Source organism: Lagenorhynchus albirostris, chromosome 13 (genome assembly GCF_949774975.1).
Source record: "Lagenorhynchus albirostris chromosome 13, mLagAlb1.1, whole genome shotgun sequence".
Taxonomy (NCBI): Eukaryota; Metazoa; Chordata; class Mammalia; order Artiodactyla; family Delphinidae; genus Lagenorhynchus; species Lagenorhynchus albirostris.
The window spans coordinates 30,913,744-30,938,949 of NC_083107.1; the positions used below are offsets into that span (position 1 = coordinate 30,913,744).

General features: G+C 42.0%; 1 protein-coding gene across 1 annotated transcript in view; it reads right to left on the minus strand.

Moving 5' to 3' along the window:
* ANTXR1 (ANTXR cell adhesion molecule 1) overlaps positions 1 to 25,206 on the minus strand; it is a 245,349-nt gene that overhangs the window by 164,181 nt on the left and 55,962 nt on the right. The window contains exons 4-9 of the mRNA XM_060168937.1: positions 22,422 to 22,503; positions 21,828 to 21,861; positions 20,513 to 20,592; positions 17,883 to 17,951; positions 16,386 to 16,466; positions 1,218 to 1,278 (exon numbers count right to left, since the gene is read on the minus strand). Of these exons, the coding sequence (XP_060024920.1) occupies positions 1,218 to 1,278; positions 16,386 to 16,466; positions 17,883 to 17,951; positions 20,513 to 20,592; positions 21,828 to 21,861; positions 22,422 to 22,503 (407 nt within the window). The remainder of the gene's footprint in view (positions 1 to 1,217; positions 1,279 to 16,385; positions 16,467 to 17,882; positions 17,952 to 20,512; positions 20,593 to 21,827; positions 21,862 to 22,421; positions 22,504 to 25,206) is intronic.

Below are 25,206 nucleotides of genomic sequence, written 5' to 3' on the forward strand. Positions count from 1 at the left end.
ATTACCTCATTTATACCAATAAAATATGCCATAAAGAATAAAACTCTACAGTGTTTGAAAAAGCTTGAAAGTCCTTCCTCACTCCTTATGGGGTTGCATGATATATTTTCTATGACAAATTAATAATTGGCATTTGGGGGCTTCCCTGGTGGCGCAGTGGTTGGGGGTCTGCCTGCCGATGCAGGGGACGTGGGTTCGTGCCCCAGTCCGGGAGGATCCCACATGCCGCGGAGCGGCTGGGCCCGTGAGCCATGGCCGCTGAGCCTGTGTGTCCGGAGCCTGTGCTCCACGACGGGAGAGGCCACGGCGGTGGGAGGCCCGCGTACGGCAAAAAAATAATAATAATAATTGGCACTTGGTATTTTAGGAGACTAGAAAGGCAATGTTAACAGTGAACTCTCAACGGTGAAATACTACAGGTCCTGGAGCACAGGAACTCATGGAGAGAAAGTTTATCCTTTTTGTATCACCAGCACTTACCACAGTGCCTGGCATTCAGTAGGTGCCTAACAGTACTTTTTAAATAAGAGTGATGGGAAACCTGTCAGGAATTATACAAAGAGAGCCAGAATGGTTGAAATTTTAGGCAGTCCATTATAATACAAAACAACAGTAAGAACGTGATTTTGATCAGTTAGAGAAAATACTGTGACTCAGAGAAGGCTGACTCTTTGTATAAGTGGAGGCTTGCTGTATTAATGATAAAATTATAATGGCCTTTTACTGGGATAATTGGCGTGGCCTATATCAACATTTTGTGAGGAATTGTGGATTAAGCAATTAATTATGATCAACATATTAATTACGGAGAGAGGTTCCGCACTGATTAAATAATTAAAAATACCAACATTTCAGAGGTGGCCTATGATCACTGTGATAGCCGCCATGAGGATGTAGGGTTAGACACCACTTGTATCCAGAGAGGGGTACTGATGGTGATGTGTGGGAATCCAGTATTTCTGTGATACTCCCAAATTAGTTCCCATGAAAGGAGAGAATTTAGATAGGCTTTTCCAAACTTTCAAACAACTGGCATGTTGATTCCTTATTCCCTTTTTTCCCTAGAAGCAAATTTATTCAGCAGTTTCTACTCCTCTTTTTCCCCCTCCCCTTTCCTGCCCCACCTCCCTTCTTCTCTACTGATGAAGTAAACATGTGACTTGAATTCAAAATCTCATTATTTGTGTGACAGCGATTAGCATTTAATTTCAATTTACCTCCTGCACATATGGTGGATGGTTCAGCTGCTAGAATTTCGATGCAGGACTTCTTCAAAATCTAGGAGGAGAGGAAATCAAAAAAGTCAAAGCACAGCTTATTTTGTTAAAACAGAAAAGTGGGGTTTGCTTTTAGCTACCAGGATAGGAAGGCTCAGGGACATTATGTTGTAGTGGGTGGGTAAGTGGAGGATAACATTTTTACTAGTATCATTAATGTCAAGCATTTAATGAGCCAGCACTGTGCTAGATGCTTCCGGGTATCCCCAAAATCCATAGGAATTATTCATTCATTTGATCTTTAGGCAGATATTTATTGAGTCTATGATACACCAGTCCTAGTTATAGAGAGGTTTAACATCTAGTTGAGGAAATGGGACCTACACTTGAAAAGAAAAATAACAATGGCCCAGCCTATGTGGTAGGTGGCCAGGGTGAAGCGGCAGACGGTAGGAGCTACAGAGTTCATGGGGGAAATCACTGAGGGCTGCTACATGGGGAAGGGCTTCCTGGAAGAGGTGGGTGCTGAGGGTAGGACTCAGTCAAGTGGGGAGGAGTAAGTTAGGGGAAGGTTAAGGTCCAAGCAGGGAGTGGCATTTGCAAAGATGAGAAACTAGCACTACATAGACCTCTTTAGCTGGAACAAAGGAGCTGGAACAGTAGAAAAACGAGTGATAATAGATAAGCTGGAGAAGTAGGATGGAGATGGCCAGCCCTCTAGAGGGGATACATGTTCAGATTACTCAGAGTTCCCTTCTAGTTAGAGAAGTGGAAATGTTGCAGGAGAAGGAGGGCTTTGAAGGCGGCTTGTTGTGCCTCGCTCTTTAGGAGGACCTTACTTGCATGGAAATGTAGTCTTCCGCCCAAGTGAGTCTTGTAGGGTTGAGTGGAGAGTCTGGAGGACCCCAGGACCGCACAGGGAATTAATAATGAAGGCTTCTTCTGGCAAAAGCAGGGTACCTGACTGGTAGGGTTCAAGCTTTTCTCCACCATTTCTGAATGCCGTCTCTTATTGCATAATGATTCTAAAATTTCGACCAAGCATTTTAAACAAGTATAGGACACTGAGTTAATTTACCAAGCAAAGGCAGTATCTTTATTTGGGCTTTACTTAATTTGGAAATTGAGATGGTTCAGAGGCCTGAAGGAAGCTCTCTCTCTATTTATGAAAGGGGCATTTGTTAAAGGAATTAAGAGTGAAGTAAAATGTAAAGTCCATAAAAGAAAATAGCATCTTTTAGCATTGGGAAACATCCATTTACTTGTATGGATGTGTTGATTTACATAGGCTTCTTTGTTCCAGCTTAAGTGACACACACACCGCAAGATACAATCAAATAAAATACAATAAATTCAACAGGGGAGGAAATGGATTAAAGGGAAAATAAGGGGAAGATGAAGTAAGAAGTGAGAATAGCATAGAAAAATACATTTTTTGATTACGTATTATTAAGAGCTTATTTCCTTGCTAGGAGTGGTTCATGAATTTAGTTCTAAGCTTTCTAGTAGCAAATGAGAAGGGCAGACAATATTTATGAGATTCTCGATCTGAAGAATGAAAACAAACCAGTTTCTCAGAAGAGATAATATTTACCCATTCCAGAGAGAAATCTGGGCGTCCTCATAGAGAAGCATTGTGAAAGGAAGTGAACGACAGGCTTGAGAAAATTGTTCTCTGATGTACAGATGACAGAACATTCAAATGCAGTCATTGAAACAGGTTCCCTCACAACCATGTGTCTTAGGTAATTCTCTATACCTGAGAGTAATAAGAAGCAGCACAGTCCTCCCTATCTTCAGGAGGATTGGTCCAGGACCCCCGCGGACAGCAAAATCAGAGGATGCTCATGTCCCTTATATAAAATGGCGGAGTATTTGCATATAACCTACATGCATTCTTCCATATACTTTAAATGATCTCCAGACTGCCTATAATACATAATACAATGGAAATGCTAATGCAAATATTTACCAGCACGAAGCAAATTCAAGTTCTGCTTTTTGGAACTTTCTGGATTTTTTCCCCCAATATTTTTGATCCCCCGTTGGTTGAATCTGCAGATGTGGAACCCACGGATACAGAGGGCAGCCTGTATTTCTTTTTCTTGACAATTCTAAAATCCAGATTTCCAGCTGACATTTTTTTCCTGACATTATTTCTGATTCTTTTACAATTTAAAGGCATTTTCGTATTTTGATTCCTCTATCTGTTTTCAGCTTCTACCTCATTCCACAGTCAAAGCAATTTGTTCCTTTTTGTCAGTGTTTGCCTTCTTTCTTCTCCCTCTGGCTTACCCAGTCACCGTCCATCTCAAACACAGGTGCAGCCTCAGTTCTCCCTGCCCCAAGGACCATCACCTCTGAGCCCTTCACTGACATTCTGACTGGGGATCAGGGACCCCAACGATGTATCCTGGACATCCATGTTTTGCTTCTGGCTTTTCCATCCTGCCTTTCCAGTGGTCAATTGGTCCTTCAGATGCAGCAGCAACCTAGGACTGGGGCTTGCCAAAATCTTCATCCAGATCCTTGCCAGTGACTCATACCCCAGATAACAACTGCCCTATCTGAGCTGTGATGACAGTCGACTCCCCTCTCCCCCCAGTTTGCTGCCATTGGGCTCCTCCTGGCTGAAGGGCCACCTTAGCTACTGGCTGCCATAACTCAGAGAGGCAGACACGCCCTTCAACATGTCTTCAGGCATAAATCTCTTAATAGGCCACATTGGGAGATCCAGAATTAACCCATATGGAGAACTTTATTAAACAGTGACATTAGAACGACACAAAGCTTTGTTTATGTTTTAAATAAAATTCCTCTGTCTCCTTTTATAAATCACTTTATCATCTACAACTAAAGATTTCAACAGTCCAAGAATGAAAATTGGGCTATCCCATCTATCCTGTCTCCATTCCCCAAACTCCATCAAAACACATAAATGAAATCTTCACCCATGTTAAGTTCCTGACTTTGAAGCAACATTTTTTTTTTTAAAGTGACTCAGCCCTTGTAGTGTTGTTGTTTGGGGAGGTCACCACTCTTTTTATTTTTTAAATTTATTTTATTGATTTATTTATTTTTGGCTGTGTTGGGTCTTTGTTGCTGCACACGGGTTTTCTCTAGTTGCGGTGAGCAGGGGCTACTCTTCGCTGTTGCGAGCGGGGGCTACTGTTTGTTGTGGTGCATGGGCTTCTCATTGCAGTGGCTTCTCTTGTTGCGGAGCACGGGCTCTAGGTGCGCGGGCTTCAGTAGTTGTGGCTCGCGGGCTCCAGAGCACAGGCTCAGTAGTTGTGGCGCATGGGCCCAGTTGCTCCGCGGCATGTGGGGTCCTCCCGGGCCAGGGCTTGAACCCATGTCACCTGCACTGGCAGGCGGATTCTTAACCACTGAGCCACCAGGGAAGCCCGTGAAGCAACATTTTTGAACCAACCCTAACACTTAGCCAGGGGTGAGTAAAGGAAACACCCGTGAATCTCTGACCACAAAGACACACTTACAGGTTTTGTCATAATAAACACATGCTGTATTATTCTCTCAAAGTGTCTGCAATTAGCTGATAAATCTAAGGAGTGTATAAAGGGCCAAAAAATTTCAGCCAAGGGCTGTGATTCAATCCAGTAAAAACACAGCTTTCCCAATCTTAACTTAAAACATCTGGAAGGGAGGCATTGCAGCCAATGGAGTAAAATTTATCAGTGAGGGGCATGGGCAGGACTTGTCTGGGACTGTAGCTTCTATGCGTTAGAAATGTCTGGTTTCAAAAGGTAGGAAGTCACAATGGCATGGGGTGGATTTGGGGGGTTCCTTTGGTTATTAGCAGCCCAGACTGTACAGTAATCAGTCTGTCCGAACTTCAGCAGACAGCAGATCAGCCTAGGGACTGGAGGCTGCATGGGGGTGGGGAGGCAGAGGATCCCTCCCCGACCTGGGCACTGGTAGCCATGGAGGAGGTAGAGACACAGCACTGGGAGATGGATGAAGGGAAATCGCTAGACCGAGTGGAAAGAATTCACACAGGGTTGGGGCGACGTCAGAGGTGATAGTCTAACTGACCTCTGATGGAGACTGGCTAAGACTACCACATGCCTCAAGCATGATCCAATGTGAGGAGTTGGGTCCTGGTCTTGCCCCTGGTCCTGTACTTACCTGACCTGTGGCCCTTGACAAGTCCTTTAACTAGTCTGAACCCCAATTCTGGGAAACAGTTTAACATACTAATAGTTTAGTATTAAACTAAATTGGAGTCGAATTGCTTGAGTCAACTCACTTATGAGCACTGTGACCTTGGGCAAGTTCCATAACCTCTCTGAGTCTCTGTTTCCTCATCTGTAATAGTGGGATAAGAACAGCGCCGACTGCATGAGGTTGTTCAGTTGGGAAGATTAAATGAGATAATATAGGCAGACTCCATAGCACAGGGCCTGGAAGTCCTCAAATAATGGTAGTTTTAATCTTAAGAACCTGGGCTCTGGAGACAGAAAAAATAGATTTGGGCTTTAAATAGATTTATGTCCAAATACAAGCCCTATCACTTACTGAACATGAGGATTTGGATAAGTTATTAAACTTCTGAATCTCAGTTTCTTTTTCTGTAAAATGAGAACAAGAAAAACACCTCAAAGGGCTGTCTGGTGGTAAAATGAGTAATAGACATGAATGCAGAGATATTTAGTTTGTAAAATCAATAGAACTTAGGTGGTAAAATTCATATTGGATTAGAGAGTGAGGAAAAGAGTGAGATTAAGGAAAACTGACAAGGTTTTTGTTTTATAGACAGAACTAGACAGATGGGATTGGTCAACAAATAGTATTTAACAACCTTGGGCCATCAGCCAAAAGTGCCCTTCATGAAAACAAGGCACCAGAAATGTGCTCAGAACAACCTTAGTAGTAAAGCACTTAGTAGGATGTCTGACACATATTCGGTTCTCAAACAATGGTAGCGGTGACTGTTACCGCTGTTATTACTGCTACTACCGCTATTACTCTCGGGCAAAGATGGTTAGCTCATATCTGCTTCTATCCTATCACCCACCACTGGCCCCTTGCTAAGTCCTATTTGCTGAAAATGCCTGAAAGATGGCTAATAATATTTTCCTGCTACCTTTTGGGCAGATTTCAAAAAGAAGATATATGGGTAAGCATGTTTGAAATCTGCAAAGAACTCTATTGTAAGTACATGGGTTGTTACTGGTAGTGACACTCCTGCACACCTCATGAGAGTGTTGGGGGAGTAAAAGAGGCAGCAGATGTAAAAGAACTTTGCCAAGTAATAAGGGCTGCTTAATAGACTTAAAGTGAAATCGGACTTCCCTGGTGGCACAGTGGATAAGAATCCGCCTGCCAGTGCAGGGGATGCCGGTTCAAGCCCTGGTCCGGGAAGATCCCACATGCCATGGAGCAACTAAGCCCGTGTGCCACAATTACTGAGCCTGTGCGCCACAGCTACTGAGCCCGCGTGCCACAACTACTGAAGCCAGCGCACCTAGACCCCGTGCTCCACAACAAGAGAAGCCACCGCAATGAGAAGCCCGCGCACAGCAACGAAGAGTAGCCCCAGCTCGCCGCAACTAGAGAAAGCCTGCACGCAGCAACGAAGACCCGACGCAGCCAAAAATCAATAAATAAATTTATTAAAAAGAAAAAGTGAAATCCATTGTGAACCAGTCCAGGTTGTATATAAAACTTATATATATATATATAGATTCTAAAAATCTAAAGTCCTTTTTCATAAAGTTCAGAGTTTATGCAGAGATTTCTCAAGAATACTTAAAGATTGTGAATATTTGCATAGAGTTGTTATGAATCCCTCCCTTACCATAAGCATACCTAATATTTTCCCCCCTAACTGCTCTGCCTCCTTCCCTAATAAAGTATCGGTCTTCATTTACTTGGCCACTTCCTGCTGGAAGACTTTTTGTGTTAATACAAGACCAGTTTCCTTTATCCATTCATAGTATAGGGTCCTTTTCCTTCCACATCTCTAGACAGCATGTTTCTTAGTGTCTTACTTGTTGTGAAGGGTACATTCTGCTTCAAAGATGTCTGGAGCTTGAAGTAGGCTGGCCCACGGGTGGTTAACTATCTATTGCCCAATTACATCTCTCTAGTTCTCTAAGACGAAAACCTAGGAGTTTTCCTTAACCTCACTCTCCCAGTCACCCTCCAAATCCAGTATGGATTTTGTGACCTAAGTCTACCAATGAAATATTTCTGTATTAATTCACATTTTAGTATAAATTGCTAAGAGGACTCACTGTGGTTTATAATTATATATTTATCTTTTTGATTGTTTGGTCATTGTCTATCTTCCTCAGACTATAACCTCTATAAAGGCAAGGAGATTTGTTTTTATCCACCACTGTACCCACAAGGCCTAATCTAGCACATAGTAGGCACTAAATAAACACTTACTGAATAAATAAACGGCACACTTTCTGCATGGCTTCATTAACTGACATTTTGGTATATTATGTATCAGTCTTTCTTTTTCCCTGTAAATATAATCTTTTCTCGTCTTTTAAATTAAATTAAATTTTAAATCTTTTAAATTAATCTTTTATAGTCTTTTGAATACAAGGCTACGTTCAGCATCTTGTAACATCTCCCTCTTCTTATCAAGTCTTTGGGGACTGCCTTCCCAAGGAGGCCTACTTCAACACCTCCATCTTTTTAAATGGCTTATCTTTTTAAACAATAACGTTGTAGATGTATCATGTTCCCATGTCTAAGGTCTAGATGGGCCTGCTGTGTAAAAGGCCTTGACCCCTTTATTTGGGAAAAATGTAAAAGTATATGTTTGGGGGGTGGGGCGCAGGGTCCCAGGTACACTAATACAGCTGATGGCAGAATGCACATTGGGTAAGCCTGCAGGCTATTGCTTTTACAAAAGGCCAGGGAGCTTGGGACCCAAAACTGGCTCACCCATGCCTTCAGGACTGCCAATGTTGCGCCCATGAATTTTGAAACTATTTGGTCTCTAATAAAATTTTGGAAAAAAAAAAAAGGTAGTCACCTTACCTAAGTAAAATGCACTCTGCACTTAAAATCATAGACATATCTATTATTAACTATGGACATTATCCTAGATTCATATCCAGTTCTACAGAATCAGAATTTAAAATAAAAATTTACTATCACACACACATCTTTCTGGGATTCATATATGATTTTATGTTACAGTCATACATTATACCAAATAAATATTCCAACATGCAAGAAAGACATTCTTAAGAAGTTACTGAATTTTAGATAATAAAGCCCATCCTCAAAACATACAAGAATTTTTGTCTGGAGGGGGGCACCCAGCTCACTTAAATAAATGCTACTCTTCTCTCAGTTAGTTTCACACTCAACGAGAGTCTGGTGTGAAGAAGCACAGGACAAACAAGGTTCTGAAACCGAGGAAATTCATTTTTATTCCGTGAAACCACTTTCCTCTCCTGTTTTCAGAAGGAAAGCTCAGATAACTGTGAATTCCGAGACGTGGTTTATTTAGTAAGAGAAGCTTGCTGATCTGCTGAATACTGGCAAAGTCAGTGGCCCTCCTTGGGAGCTAAACCCTGCAGCGTTTCACTGGGTTTTGTTCTAAATTCTGCTCTTGCTTTTACAATGAGTCTTAACAGATTCCTAGATATAGGAGAAGGAGCTGGAGGAGTGTGGGGTGACCTGAGGATTAACTGAACGTGCCCCTCTGCAATCTTTGTAGCCTATTCAAGCAATGGGACTTTTTAAACTACATTTGGACTATTTCATAAGCCAAATAGAAAAAATAGCTTAGTTGAAATGCCTGGCCCGAATGCCTGCAAAGTCTGAGTCTAATTGAAGACTGCTGAGGCAAATGATTTTTTAAAAAGATTTTCTGCCCACTACAGAAACAACAATTGATTCTATTTATGTTTCCAGGCCTGCTAATGTGAATGGGGCACAAAATGCCATCTTTTATAGATATGGTCCTGGAAAAGAGGGTGGGGGATGGACTAACGGGCTTTTACAAGAAACGGAGCCACAGAACTGCCCACTTGTGGTGCAGTGCAGGTCCGAACACTCTGCAGTCCTCTGCCCTGCTTTACAATGAACACATATGCACAGCCCGGCATATAAATGCACTGGACACCACGGGGAATACGACAAAGGGGGCGGTCTCTGTGACTGCACAATTCAGCATCTGACCAGGAGGAAAGGCACGTGCCAAACAAGTGATGCCAACAATTAGTGCCACTGGAGTTCAAGGCAGGGAGAGTTCAAGGTGTAGGAGAGACCAGGGCAGGCTCCTCAGAGAAGAGAGGACAGGAGCATAGCCTTGAAGTTGAGACAGAACTCGAGAAGGCATTCAGATGGGGCAAAGGAGGAGAGAGTGGTTTCTTCCGATCACAAATAAGCATGGTTTCTTCCAACCACAAATAAGGCTGATTAAGAGAAGGGCTGTTGCTGAAACGGGCCTTCCCCTCTGCTAGCCCTGGAAAGAGAGTTGGTTCAGTAAAGTCAGGTACTTTCCAGGACTATAGGAATGTGATTCAGATTTTGATTTGAGGAAAACCCTTAGCAGCTCCTTGTGGGGTCTTGGAAGAGTAGATGGGAGGGAAGCAAGGAAGATGGGCTTTGCCTTTGTCAAAGCTTCACCAGGGCTGGATCAGGGGCTCCATTTCTTTCACCTTCCCATGATTCACCTTCCCATGAGTGGAAGGGAGAAATCAGCACAGGACATGGTTTTCATAAATAAAATAAATATATATACACCATGGAATAGATTCATTCCTCAGTTTCAGTAATTTTAAAGCTTCCTTGATAACAGGATGTTTGTGCCAAAACTTGCAAGAAATCCTTGCAAATATAGTCATGTTTGCCCAATACTTGTTTATTGTTGATCAAACATGTAGAAAGCTCTAGGCGCTGACTCACCCTCACGTTAATAGGAAGCCCTACGCAGGCTTAAATATTTATTGTAGGGAAATGCTCCTAGATGGAGATGGCTTGGTGCCAGTGACTGGGTTCTCCTTCTCAGAGACAGTGTGCCTGGTTCCAGGTACCGCCCTTCATTGCACAAGAAGTGGGGACAGCTGGGAGGAGTTGGCATCATGGTAACCAGGCCAAGTGTTGGGATTCAAAGCTGCAGACCCATTTCAGTGTTATCCAAACCCAGCTTTCATGTAGGTTCCCATTTCACTGCCTGCAGCACTTTTGAAAAGGCAAACAAAGACCCAGGAGCCTCGCTGGACCTTTGCTTCATATTTTCACTTGAGGGCTGGCGCTACATTCACCAGTTGTGGTCAATGGAAATTCCCCGAGGAAGCCACAATAAGGAAAGGCAAAGGCATAGTTTCTTCCTTTACAGTTTTACTGGCTTAAAGGGCTCCAATCTTCCAACCATCCAAATTTTGTCTTATTTTATCAACCAAGTTCTGCAAAAGCAAGAAGGAATTCTGTCCTCCGAGGTAGAGTCCTGAGCGAGTGTGGAAGGGAAGACGTTCCTTTCAGCCTGTGTCAAGTCGCCAGCTTCTCATGATGATGGAATTTCATCCATTGAGCAGAAACTGAGATTTTTCCGAGGCACTCTCCACCTAATAGTAAGCGGCAAAGAGCTCTCCTGCCCACCACCCGTGGTACCCTCAGATCAGAGAACCCACCTGGGTTCTGGTCTTGCCTTTGCTATAACTGTGTGAACTGTGTCAAGTCATTTCACGTTTTTGGTCTTCAGGGTCCCCTTCTCTGAAATGGAGCTGCTTCCTGGCCTTCCCACATCGTTCACTAGAGCACTATGGTCACCTTGTCATGGACCTTAGAGACAGAGCTGAGTCTATTCCGGATCACCGCCCACTGCTGTGTAGTCTTGGACAAGTTAGCTCATCTCTCTGTCCTTAGAGTATGTGCTTCTCTAGAAGGAGTAACAATATCTACATTAAATGGTGGTGGTGAGAATTTGATGAGATGACTATGTAAAGTGATTTTCACAGGGTCTAGCGCCTAAGAATTCACTGAATGATGACTTTTCTTATTTTTACCTTCCTAAGGAAATAGAGGTGGGAGAAAGCCTGGGCTCTGGAGTCATGGAACTGGGTTCCAACCCTGATCTCCCCATCAGAGCTGTGTGCTCTTGTGCAGGGTATCTGAGCCTCAGTTTCTTCATCTGTAAAATGGGAATATTTCCCTCCTAGGGCTGTTGTGATCTTTAACTAGGATAATATTAAATGGGAAAAAGGAACAATGTTTGGCCCCCAAATAAGTTATCTACAGGCATTGATTTCTTTCTGCCTTTTTCCTATGTCCCACTGATGGGAGACTAAAATGGAAAACAAGTGAAGGCACTTTGAAAAATAACATGTTATGCAAATCTGAAACATAAGTACTTCCTCCTTAAAGTAGAGAGGATTGAGGAACAGTAAAAAGACCAAAACACAGGAATCAGATCGAGGAAGCAGAGAATCCGGGGACTTGATGTATCCATGCCTTGAATAATCAGCTTCTGATAATCCAATGGTGATTTTCCACTTCCTCAGACATTCACAGCCCAGTATTGTGGAAACAGCAGGCTCTCTGGACCCAGACTTCCCTCCTCCACCATTATGAGTGGGCAGACTTGGGGCAGTTTATCTAACTGCCCGCACCTCAGTTTCCTCACCTGTAAAATGGGGATAATAAGGTCCTCTTCAGAGAGTGGTTGTGGAAATGCTTAACAGAGGAGCTGGTAGAAAGAAGATGCTCAGTAAATCATAGTAATGTTTCTTCTTCTTCACAGGCCTCATGAATACTTGTCCTGAGTGTTTATTTATTCATTATCCAAAGGGGAGCTGGGTAAAGCGCCATGACCTCTAGATTCCCTGAGAGTCTTGACTGCAAGCATGATTGTTCCATTGTCAGGCTTTGTATATGGTACGTTTGCCCACTGCCCTTACAGTAAAATAGCATAGTTTTCAAGGCTCCTCATCATGTAGCCGTTGCTTGCTGCTTCCTTCATCTTCTGTCATTTTCCACCCAAGCCCTACTCTTCTTTCATTCTGTTATATACCATCTTAGGGTTCTGGTCTGACAAGAATGTTGTATCCATGCTCTTTCGATGAACAACTCTATTTCACCTTCAGCTTATCTCTGCACAGGAGCCTGAGTTCTTTTCCAACCACTTTACTCTTAATCTCAGTCATATGTTACTTCTTATATACCATGTGTCACATAATTATACATATTTATGTATTGACTTGTTTTTATGTGTCCCTCCCACCAGACTATAAGCTCCACCAGGATAGGGTGTCTACCTGCTTACTTATAACCAAATGGTCAGAGTCTACCATAAAACGTTTTCAATGAGTATTAGAGGAATGAATAAATATTAGCCCCTGTATCTTGATTGGGGATTTAAAAATAAGGTCACTAGTAAGAGGTACGACTACCATGTATAAAATAAATAAGCTACAAGGATATATTGTACAGCACAGGAAATATAGCAAATAATGTATAACCTTAAATGGAGTATAATCTATAAAAATATTGAATCGTTATGCTATACAGCTGAAACTTCTATTGCAGATCAACTACACCTCAATAATAAAGGAAGGTCACCATGGGTCTAAAACTTCATGAACTATTTGAGCTCTTGAACGCTGCTCTGCACTCCTATTTTGGATAATTAAGCCCAGTCCTACTTTATTATGAGAAAATAACCAGCTACAAAACAACGTCCATGGGAGAAAGCTGGAGAGATGCTTTAGATGGCGGGGGTGGCGGGGAGGGGGGAGGAAACAAGAGCTTTCTTTTCAGTATCCAGAAGGAGAAATGAACCTACTTCTTAAAATTAGTTAACCGACTTTCAGGCCATAATTATTTCTGTCTGAGTTGAGAAAGACGAGTTGTGCTGTGCTTGTCCCTGTTTTCCTGTCCAGGCAAATGAATTAACAACTGCGATAAACATGGGTTTCCAGTATTGGAAGGATGGAAACCGCTAGCATAAATCCCAGATGAAAGCTCACAAGAATGCTATCATTCGGCTAAAAATTTGGAGTCTCAAATTATTTTTTCCCCCTTTTGGAAGACTGTTTCACTAAAATTTCTTAAACATCTTTGGGGTGATTTCCATTGGGGGTAGGGAGAGTTTTACAAACATCTGGGTTCATGTTGAGCTTGGGTGAGTTGCTAAGGTTGAAATATTCAAGGACAACAACAATTTATGCAGATTAAAAAATACTCAAATTATTTGGGTAGGAACCAACTGTTAAATAATGTGGCACATGGCTCATAAGAACCTTTGAACAGGTAAGAGCTGTCCCTGTTGGAACCCAGCCATCTGAAGAAAGGACTTCTGCAGTAGCCTCATGCCTGGGTTCCTGCCTCTGGGCCTCCCCAGTCTCCTTTCTCTATATAGGGACACTGCCATCAGATTCTCTTCTTAAATATTACTTGTTAGACGTTCAAAATGTTTCAGTGATTACACTAATTTGGAGTCAAAGTTCCTTCAAGGCTCCCATCAATCTGCTTCTAACCCAATGTCTCAGCTTATTTCCCATTACTCCTGACTCCTTTATCCAAACTCTCCCACTAGACAGAGAGGTATTATTATTGTCTTAAAAATATGCTTGCTCTTTTCCAGTCTTTGGGCTGAGGTCATGCCATCTCTTCTCTGGTGCTACCCATCACCCATCCTCTACCCCAGTTTCTCATGAAGGCTCCGGTCCAGAACAGTCCGCCTCTGAGCTGCCACAGGATTCATGGTCAGGCCCCAATCCTGCTGTTAACTGTCTATCTAAATCACTATTTGGGTGTTGTTTCACCTGGTTATTACATTTCTTGTCGCTTATACTGTCAAGTACGCCACACTGACCCCAGAACTTATTTACAGTAGGGGTTCCTCACCTGAGGATCCATAATTGGCACTGATAACTTCTCTATCCTTTCAATAATTTGCACTTTCTGGTTAAGACGGTTTCAGTGTGTTTCTGTTCCTTGCAAACACATCTTAAAGAAGATGACTGTCACGTGGACATATTTAGGATAGGATCTCTCAACTTGGGGTGGGATTATTTTTCACAGTTCTGAAAACGTAAGGTCACATCTATCAATATTGTGAAAGTACAACACCTGGGGCACTGATTAAAACGTGCAGATTTAAAAGATGCAGTTTCATAGGCTCTATCACATACTGACTGTGAGATAGAAGCTCCTGGGGATAGGGCCTGGGAATGGGTATTGCAAACAAGATTCCCCAGGTGATTTTTATGCATATGCAAGAAAATTTAGAGGGTGAGGAGGGAAGCTGACACCAAGGTTTCTCATATGATGGTGAAGGGTCATGGAAGAGGAATTAATTCATATGTCTTGAGGACTGATTATGTGCCTGGAAAAATATTAGGTATTTTCACTAGTGTTATCTCTTGTAATCCTCAGACAAGTCTACGACATGTGTCTCATCATTAATCCCTTATACAAATATGGAACTAAGCGAAATACCTCATCTAAGGATCTATAAATGGTAAGCTGTTGGGTCAGCCTTTCAACTCTGGGCTGACCAGCTCCAAAGTTCCTACTTCTTACTCTGCTTTCCACTCTGCTGGGGTTCTAAGCAAACCTTGGAGGGAGGGGGAGGGAGCACGAGGCACATCGAGGTTGGAGGTTTCCTAGGTCGGTCTGCGGGAGCTGGGCAGATCCCAAGCTCCTGATGGGTAAACCTGGCTTAAGACCCCACTGACATCTTAAGAGGACAGTGATCCTCTGAGCTCTGAATCTGCATCCTGGACCCCAAGTCTGAAGGCTCGTGAGCTCCAACTGGAGAGACCACTGTCTGGCTGCCTGGTCCCCAAACCTAAAGATGGAGGCTTCAGCAACCCTGGACTTTATTATAGGAGCAGCACACACACAGGCCTTCTGGCTGAGGCTTCAAAGACTCGCATCCTCCAATATTCCAGCTGGACCAAGGGCCTAGCCTGGGGATGGATGGTAGAAAAGAGAGGCCCAGGAAGCCAGGTCCTGTTCACTGATAGGAAAGGGATGATAAAAAACCAGGATGGGATGAAAAAGAGGGCTGGTGACGGTGCAAACTCTGGGGAACGTTGAAACCCTCATATTTTACAATGAGGGTGAAATATCACTCAGCCATGAAAAAGAATGAAAAAATGCCATCTGCAGCAACATGGATGGACCTAGAGATGGTCATACTAAGCGAAGTAAGCCAGACAAAGACAAATATCATATGATATCACTTATATGTGGAATCTAAAACAATGATATAAATGAGCTTATTTACAAAACAGAAATAGACCCACAGACATAGAAAACAAACTTCTGGTTACCAAAGGGGAAAGCAGGGGAAGGTATAAATTAGGAGTTTGGGATTAGCAGATACACACTACTATACATAAAATAGATAACCAACAAGGACCTACTGTATAGCACAGGGAACTATACTCAATACCTTATAATAACCTACAAGGGAAAAGAATCTGAGAATCTGAAAAGGAATATATGTGTGTGTGTGTGCATGTATGTGTGTAACTGAATCACTTTGCTGTACACCTGAAACTAACACAACATTGTAAATCAACTATTAAAAAAAAAAACACCAAAAAACCAAAGGCCCACCAAAAAAAGAGAAAAAAAAGAATCTATGTTGTGACTCCAGGTAAGTTCCATTCATGAAATGAATACAAGTTTAATATAAAAAAAAAGAAACCTTCCTATTTGGGGATTATAGATCTAATGCAGTGGTTCCATTAAAATCACCTGGGAAGATCTTAAAAATCCTGTTCAGATAATCATCAATGGGCAGCCAAGATAGAAAACCACTGGTCGAAAGTGCCTCTGACGGCCAAGCGATCTAGGCTGAGCCTGCAATGTTCAGAAAGCAGCTTGTGTTCAGTCATGGTTGGGAAAGCTGAGGTCGGTCAAGTGTACGGCATCAGCTGCAGTCCTTCCAGTATGAGAACTGCCTGAAGTTTGGCTCGCTGCCAGAGCAAGTTTCCTTTCCATTTTTAATTTTCCATTGTAGGGTAAAGAATTGGCACAGGAGAATGGGAAAAGAAACATGTGTGAACGGCAGGATGGAGACGTGAAACACGACAGATATAAAGATATACAAAGAAATGTGGAAGAACACCAGCCTTAGTGAGATGGAACTGGGGTATCTACAGCAGGTCAGGGGGCAGAAAGTGCCCGGGTATCCATTCTCAGAGGAAGTGCTCTACTCACTGAGTGGATGATGCCTTGCAGGGCCTGGAAGCCATCATTTACCGGAAACACGTGATCCTTACTGTCTGCGATCCGGGCCAGCTGAGGACACAGCAAACGCACAAGGAGATGTGTCAGGCTTGCACGTGGAGAACTGAGGAAAGCCACTGGGTCCAGGGGCCTCCATCTCCTTTTAAAACCCACAGGAACTTGAGGGCTTGCCTGGGCTCCGGGACCTCACTGAGAAGCCCTCAGTCATAATGAGATTTCCAGGGGACTTACTCTGGAGCGGGTCCGGAGGGTCGGTTCCAGCTTTTACATTTGTTTTAATACTTGTCTCCTTGGGACCAGCGGTAAGATTGCCCAGCTAGATGAACATTTGGCCTGGGTTGATGTATTTATGGATTTGGGGACAGGCCATTGGCTTCTTTTTCTCCCATTCAACCACATTTCTGTTGGCAACTATATTCGAATCAAACAGACTCAAGTTTCCTTTCAAAGCAACTTTAAAAATAAATTCAAGCTTTGGTGTTGGGCGAGCCCAATGAATGGGGACCCTTATCTTTCACCGAAACTTCTCATTGAGGAAAGGACCCTTGCGATTGGTTTGGTTGCTTTATGGAACAGAGGACTGGAGAAAGGAGAAACAGATCTGCGGAGATTTTCTACTCCCAGACTCTGTCTAGTGCTGTGATTGCCACAGTCAGTCAGTGCCAGGGTTTTTACTGATTGTAAAAGTAATACACAATCATTGGGAAATTTCAAAAAACCAGGAGTGTTCAAATAAAAAGAAAAAAGTTATTAATAATTCATCTGTCCATCCATCCATCCATCATCTTTCTATTACTGTTAATTTGATATGTTTTTTCAGACTTTTCCTATACAAATACACACATTTTATTTTAAAAAGTACACTCATACTATTCCCATACTGTTTTGTAACCCTATTTTATTCATTTAACAACATATCCTGAACTTTGTCAATGTTATTAGAACAAAAAGAAACTATGAAGTACATTGAAGTACATCTATTTAGGTTGCTAACACATTTTTACAATTTGCTTATTGTGAACACTTGGACATACTTTTTTTGCCCACTGGCCAATTATTTCCATTTTGGGGCATATTGAAATGCATTGAACCTTTAATGAGAAAAAAGGGATGTCTGCCATTTAAATAAGAAAATCAGATTTATCAAATTAAATTAAAAAAACAAACCAACAAGTTTTCCAAGTTAATTTCGATCTATTTTGACCTCCTGGCAATTTAACATGTACTAAGAAAGTCAACCAGAAAAGATGCTGCCTGGATGGTCTGCATTGAAGACCCTCAAGCACATTAGCAAATAAGTTCACATCCCTCACACATCCAATAATTCCCTCCCTGCTTAGCATTTCTGGAAAAATCATCCATCTAATGGGTATTTATGCTGCTGATGCACCCTCTGCACCAACTGCATGTTTTCTATCACTCACAAGCTGAGTATGCTCCCATACCTGAGGAAATCCATGCTCATACCTGTGTTTCATTGAAATCCTTCACACCCACACAGTAAACGATCGCACCAAGATCTCGGGATCTGTTAGCCTGGGCCAATGAAAGAAAAGACATTTAGAGAGAGAAGCAGTGGCAAATGTACTCCTTTTGGATCACCCAGCCTAACTGCAGTGATCAGGTATTTACTGAGCACCTACTATATGCCAGGTACCACAAGGGAGAGGGCAATCCCTGTCCCCAAAGAGCCAATTCTCCAGTGAACATCACATTCTAATGCAATATGGTGGATGTGAGGGGAGTGATTAGTCTAATGGGAAGTGTTGAGGAAGATCCATAGAAGTAGAGTCTTGATGAGAAGCTTTGAATGACGAGGGGAGGAAAAGGATACTGTAGGCTAAGATACATCATATTAAATATTCTGGGGAAATGATTATCTTTTCTATTCCTCTGATGGATTTTTATTGACATACGTTCTTCCTTTGTAGTGGCAGCGTGCTCTATCGGAAAGGATGTGACCTTTGGAATCCAACATACCTGGGTTTGACACTTGGCTTTTCTCTGTAAAGTACTTTGGACATTAAATGAGAAAATAAATGCAGAGCTCCTCACATGAGGCGTAGAACAATGCAGATACTCATCAATGTCAGCACCTTCATGAATATGGCCTTTTTTATTCCCAAAGAAGACACTGGGTCAATGGTATGGGATTTAAGGTCCATATTTGAGTGGGTGAACCCACAACTTTATCTACAAGTAAGTATTGAGAGGGCAACCTAATGAATAATATCCAGATTTTGGCTTGATTTTAATATCTGATTTATTACAGGCTCTTCCAGGTTCTTCGTTTCAGAAGAGAAAACAAAAATTGGAAATCCTTGGTATAAACAGTAGAAACTTAATAAATCATTGACAGTAAACATACAGTAGGTGCTCAATATATGCATATTGATTTGAATCGCATCGCATTTTCCCCTCTCTTAGTACTCAGACCCACTTGTGACTAACACTGAATTGTAGAAGGGGCAGAAACATACATCGTTTTTCCTTCATGTTAGAAATATTTCTTGCTGCTTTCAGGATAAAATAGACTTTTAGGTACAGTCTAGCCCCAGCCTTCTCTGCAACGACTTCTATGGCTTTTCTCCTCTAGTTGGGCTGTATACAGAATCATCAAAAATGGAAAGGCTCATTTTCTTTATATATCTTGAGCTTTATCTTTCTTTTTCAGACACCTTCGTCCTATTGGCATTGGCACTGCAAATATTTTTCCAAGTTTGTGTGTGCTATACCTAGAATTCTTTTCTACTAACCTCTACTTTAAACCTCTGACACCTATCGTTTATTTTATATTCAGTTATTTCCTTATTAGGGTTTTTACTTTAGTTGATGGTTGTTTAGCATCCAAATAAGCCTTTTTGCATTCCCTACAGTTTCAACTGTAGAGCATAGAAATATATTATTTCCTAGATGCTCTGAGAGCCTCTGTCATATTTACTTGTGGGTTTCCCCCTTGTAAATTTTGTACAAGTTAGGGTAGGGGGTCAGTAATGCGTTTATCCACTTAATTTCCTCATGCCCTTTGCCAACAGAGGCTTCAAAAAGCTGAACAGTATTACACAGTAAAGCCCATAAAGGCAGCAACTGTGTCTTACTCACCAGTGTGTCTCTAGTGTCTAGCAAAGCGCCCGTACAGGCCAAGCTCTCAGTTAGCACTGAACGAATGAATGAATGAATGAATGCATATCAATTTCTTGCTTGTGGAGGAAGCTGAACTTAAATGAAATAGTAGTCAAGACCTTGAGATAAGTGTAATTCTCTGATTGATTCCTCCTCCAGAGGCTGGCATCTCCCTCCGCCACTGCCTGTCTTTTTCCTCATTGTGTTTCTTTCTAACTTGGCCTGAATGAGCCTTTGTCGCTAATGAGGCTTCAGTACATTCCTATGGTGAACTGGTTTCCTGGGGCCACATATACATATAGCTCAAATGTGAAATTTGAAAGAAAAGAATTTCCTAAACATAAACATCACTTTTCAACTCTTAGATAAACCTCTTTTTCTGAATCTCTTTATAAACTGAAAGCTTCATTTAGAGAGGATTCCTTCACTTGCTTTAAGGAGTGCTTTGTAAGGGCATAAAGAAAAGGAAAAAAGAAATACTGAAGGAGAGATTACAATTTACTTTTTTTACAATTACATTAATTTACAATTAATATTCAGCTTTGGTTCTTAGAGGAAGAATTTCAGTGATTAATACATTTTGACAAAATTGGCTTTCGCATATTTCAAGTAATTCTTTTCCCTCCTGGTTTTAGTAGAAATGAAGGAAAAATAGTACCAATGGATTTGTTGAAAAGTTATATATGGTATTTCAACACTGCTTTCGAGAAAGGCATGGCAGATATATTTTGTCCCTTAAAACACAGAGTAACATGCAAATCTGTGGAAAAGGGAAAAATACCTACCAGGTGTGAGACATGAAGATTCACTTTAAAAATGAGTTACTGTTATTATCTTTCACATATGGGACACTATTTTATCCAGGGACTTTATAAAGAACACTTAACATTTTGCCCGAGTGGAAAGACTGCAGCCCATTTCAGAAGGAAGAAGCGCCGTTTCCATGTCAGACATAGGCCCGGGCCGTCGCTTACCTCCCTCTCCGAATAGAAGAAGAGGTCCTCATGCAGTTCCCCATCAGTCAGAGCGATGATGACGCTGGCTGTCCTGTATCCTGCTCAAACAACACAGACCCACTCAGTTCATCCCGCTGCACCAAGGGAAACCCCCTCTCGGCCCTGGGAGTCTGTCTCTTCGCGGCTCCCCCACCCAAGGTCAGTATTGTGAGAATCAGCAACTTTTCTTTGGGGACTCGAAGTAGCTCTGGCATGAAGAAGAATGTGGGACAGACTCTAAGGGGGAATATGTTTTGTTTCTGGGTTTCCAAGTCTTATCTTAAAAAAAAGGCCAAACCTGGTGAAATGGTTGCTGGACTGATAGCTGGGAGTAGCTACAGTGAATCAAACATGACTATTTCTTAGGAACAGTCCACATGACTCCCGCCAAGGCCCGAGGGCAAACTCGACCACCTGAGCCTTTCAGGGGTCCTTCTCACATGCTGTCCTTGACCACATATGCAACATCTGTTGAAGAGTTTGGCAAAGAGTAACAGTCATCATGATTTATAAGCTGACTGGAAGTATTACTGGAAGTATTAGTTTTGCAGTTGGCAAAACCTACTAGAATTCTTTCAGTGATTTTGAAACTTCCAGTAACATTGATGATGGTGTCTTTATAATAACAAGCGTTGCTGTTGATATTGGGTCTGACCTATTTGTTGCAGTTTAGAGCGAAAGAGGATGTGGACACCTCCACAGGCCTGGGAGAAAAATCCCCACTCTAATACTGAACGTCTTTGAAGAGATTTGCTTCAGATAAAGAAATGCTACCCATGAAAGACAGGGTAGTAATAATAGCTAAAATTATAATAATAATAAATATTATTTCTCTGTGCTAAGCATGCTATTAAGTACATTTTATTCCTTTTTTTCCACTTAAATGAAGGAAAGTTTAAGCCAAACTGGTATCTTAATCTAAAATCATCACAGCAATGAAGAGGCTTGGAGCTCAGAGAAGGACAAGAAAATTAAATTTGACATAAAAATCTAAGACTTTACTAACCCCTCCAAGTATGTATTAACTTAATGAATTCAACATGCAAAACTGTTCATGAGCATTACAGACTGTAGCCCATAATGAGATCTTAATTACTTTTAAATAACTTTTTTTTTTTGGGAATCATCAGGACAGTAGAATTTGACCTCATTCGTGCCATCTTTCTACACATTCCTTCTCTTTCAAACATGAAATTTTGTTTCTTTTCAAACATGAAATTACTGAGGCACTTTTTCAGAAGGAAACACAGAAAAGTTAAAAAATTCATAATGGTAATTAGGAATATACTCTTACCTTGACTGTTTTCATAATAAATCTGCTCACTGGCCTGAAAAACATATGAAAGAGCCATTAGACATATAGCCACTGTTTGCTACTACAAATGCCATGGTGGGCAGTGATCTCTGGTGTTGGATCCACAGTGTTGGGTCAGTCTTGATTCTTTATGTAATTCACCCAGGTTTCACTCAAATATCAATGGATCATGTCCTCTGAAGTTACCCTGGATCAATATCTTTCCTCTCATAGACTGGGACTTGTTTTGCTGAAGCCTGAAGTCCTTGCAATTCTGTCTCAACCTCTGAAGAAATATATAGAAAAGGTTACCTTGGGAATAGAGAGGACTTGTGTGTGGCATGATTCATGAGTTCTGGCCAAGCATTAGCTAAGAGACCCTTCATCAGTGTCAGGGAAGGAGGAAGAAATTTCATTTATTTGGCTCTTTTGGATGGAGTTATCGTGTACACACTTATGGAAAATTGTTTTCACTCTTGCCATTGGGTGTTATTCAGTTCCTTTAATATGTGTGTCTCATCTCATCAGCCATCCCTGTGTTGATGTTTCCACATCACAATCTTCTTTTGGAGTTTAAAACTCTTTTAAAATTACCCTTTCAAATCCTTCATGCATGTAAGTGTCTCCTCCTGGCAGAACCTTCTGGAGTTCTTCTAGGCCTTGACGGATCTGTTCCCTGAAATCCAAAGACACCCTGTTAGTCTTATTAGAGCATTTTTTATTTTGCCGTTGATAGTCACATGCTTTAGTCTTCTTATCTTTGTGGATAGCCTATATTGCCCAAACAGTCCCCCAAGACCCTATAGCAGGAAAGTCTTTCTAGTAAATTATCCATTTAGGGTCGGCCACAGTGTAGAATAAGTGAGATTTCAAGGATTGAGGGAAAGGACACTTCAGGAATCTCCAGGTGCAGGTGAAAAATTTCCATTCCCTGAACAGGACAAAGTTTTCATTCTACGTTGGAAACGGGTCTTAAGACTTGTCTTCTTAGGCAACTTTATATCAAGATGCAAAGGGCTCATGTGAGCCAGAAAAAGGTGGGTACTAAGAACCCAGGGCAAGGCCACCACAAGGACCGCAGGCAGGAAGGGCAGGCATCTGGAGCAAGCTGCCATCAGAAGAGCTGTGCCAGAGAAAACCATGCAGTCAGCTTTGAAAATAAAGACCCAGGCAATCTATGCTTTCTAGGACGACCAAGAGTGTTTTCTGTGGGCTGGTGCCCATGTTTTCTTACTTTGATTGCTCAAGGTGGTAGTGGGGCAGGAAGAGGAAGTGGGTTATGGTATTGGGAAAGGGTCCGATAGCAGTGGGAAACGTGAAGGTTCGGGGACCAATTAGAATCTTTGTGGACCATTCCCTCAGAGATGTAAAACGTCCACGTTCATGTTCCTGTCAATTAAATAGCTTCATACTGTGCTGAAAAGGGCAAGAAAGTGTAGTTTCTGAAAAAGAATATGAACTTCATTCATGAATAAGCCCATAAAGCGTTTGAAGTTACCCTCCTCACTCTGGGGTTTCTTTAGGGGCCGAGGGTGGAGATGCACAATTTAAATTAAGTGGGGACTACTATCAATTTCCTACATGTTATCTTCTAGGCCTACAGAGTTGTGAAATTGCATGGCAATAGAAAGTCAATAAAAGGTGCAACACCCTAGGGACTTCCCTGGTGGTCCAGTGGTAAAAGAATCCGCCTTCCAATGCAGGGGACGCAGGTTCGATCCCTGGTCAGGGAACTAAGATCCCACATGCCTCAAGGCAACTAATCTCTCGTGCCACAACTACTGAGCTCATGCATCTCAACTAGAGAGCCCACGTGCCACAACTAGAGAGAGAAAACCTGTACGCCACAACTAGAGAGAATTCCTCATGCCTCAATGATGATCCTGCATGCCACAACAAAGACCAGACACAGCGGGGGCGGGGAGGGGGAAGCTGGGGCGAAGTGAGAGTAGCATCGACATATATACACTACCCTACCGAATGTAAAACAGTTAGCTAGTGGGAAGCAGCCGCATAGCACAGGGAGATCAGCTCAGTGCTTTTCGATGACTTACAGAGGTGGGAGAGGGAGGGTGGAAGGGAGGTTCAAGAAGGAGGGGATATGGGGATATATGTACGCATGTGGCTGGTTCCCTTTGTTGTACAACAGAAACTAATGCAGTATTGTGAAGCAATTATACTCCAATAAAGATCTATTACAAAATTAAAAAAAATAAATTAAGTGGGGAAACTTCTTTTGAGCAGGGAAAGAACCTCATGTTCACTGAACATCCATTATATACAAGACCCTGCACAAAGATTTCTGATTTTATCCTCACAATAACCACTCAAGGTAGGTATTATTGCCCTCATATTATAGATAAGAAAACTTGGGTTCAGAGAGGTTAGTTAAGTAGGAGGGCAGAGGCTTGAGGTCAAATCTACCTGATTCAAAAAAAATCTGCCCGGCTTTCTACTTTGCCAAGCAGCATAAGACAGTGGGCAGTTTTCAGTAAAACTTGAATTCATGAACAGCAGTGGCAATGTTTAACACTACCTGAGTACTTATACCGTGTCAAGCTCTGTTTGAAAAATACATGTAATTCATTTACTTACGCCTCATGATAGCTCTTTGAGGTAGATACTAATATTATCTCTAGTTCACAGATGAGGACTCTGTGACTCAGCTGAGTCACAGAGAGAGAGGCTAAGAAAGTTGCCCAAAGCCCCTCCACTACTAGGTGGCAGAGGTGGGATTTCAACCCAGATGCCCTCCTCTCAGTCATTATATTAAACTGTTTCTCTCTTGAATAAATGCATGAATGAATGTATAAAGTTTATTACTGGCTTATTCTGGTAATTGCTTAAAGAGGAAGTCCGATGCAGAATTAATCTTTTGTTAAAACTGATGTAATGGGGTGGTCATGGGTGAGACCTGACTGCCAGGTTGGAAGTTTTAAAAGACAAACTGAAAAGGGTTTAGCCTGAGCCTGTCCCTGGCCCAGGCTGCTGATGCTTCTTAGGTGGAATATTTAAGACCAAGTAACTCAGACTTTGGGAAATGTACTGATTATTGTCTGCTTGTCCTATCAGCGCCCAGATATCAGACCACGTGCCCAGCTGCCCTAATCAGAAACCAGAAGCCTTCTTTGACCCCCTCTACCTTGACTCTCCTCTCTCTTGCTCCCATACGTAATATAACATTAGATTCCATCGGTCGCGCTCTAAACATACCTTGAAACTGACACTTCTTCACCTCTTCTGCCAACCTCATGGTCTGGGCGACCATTGTTTTTTACTTAGACCATTGGGAAAGTCACTGGCCGTCTTTTGACTGCCTTCTCACCCGCCCTGCATTCAATCTCCACATGGCTGCCACAGCGTTCTTAAAATATGGATC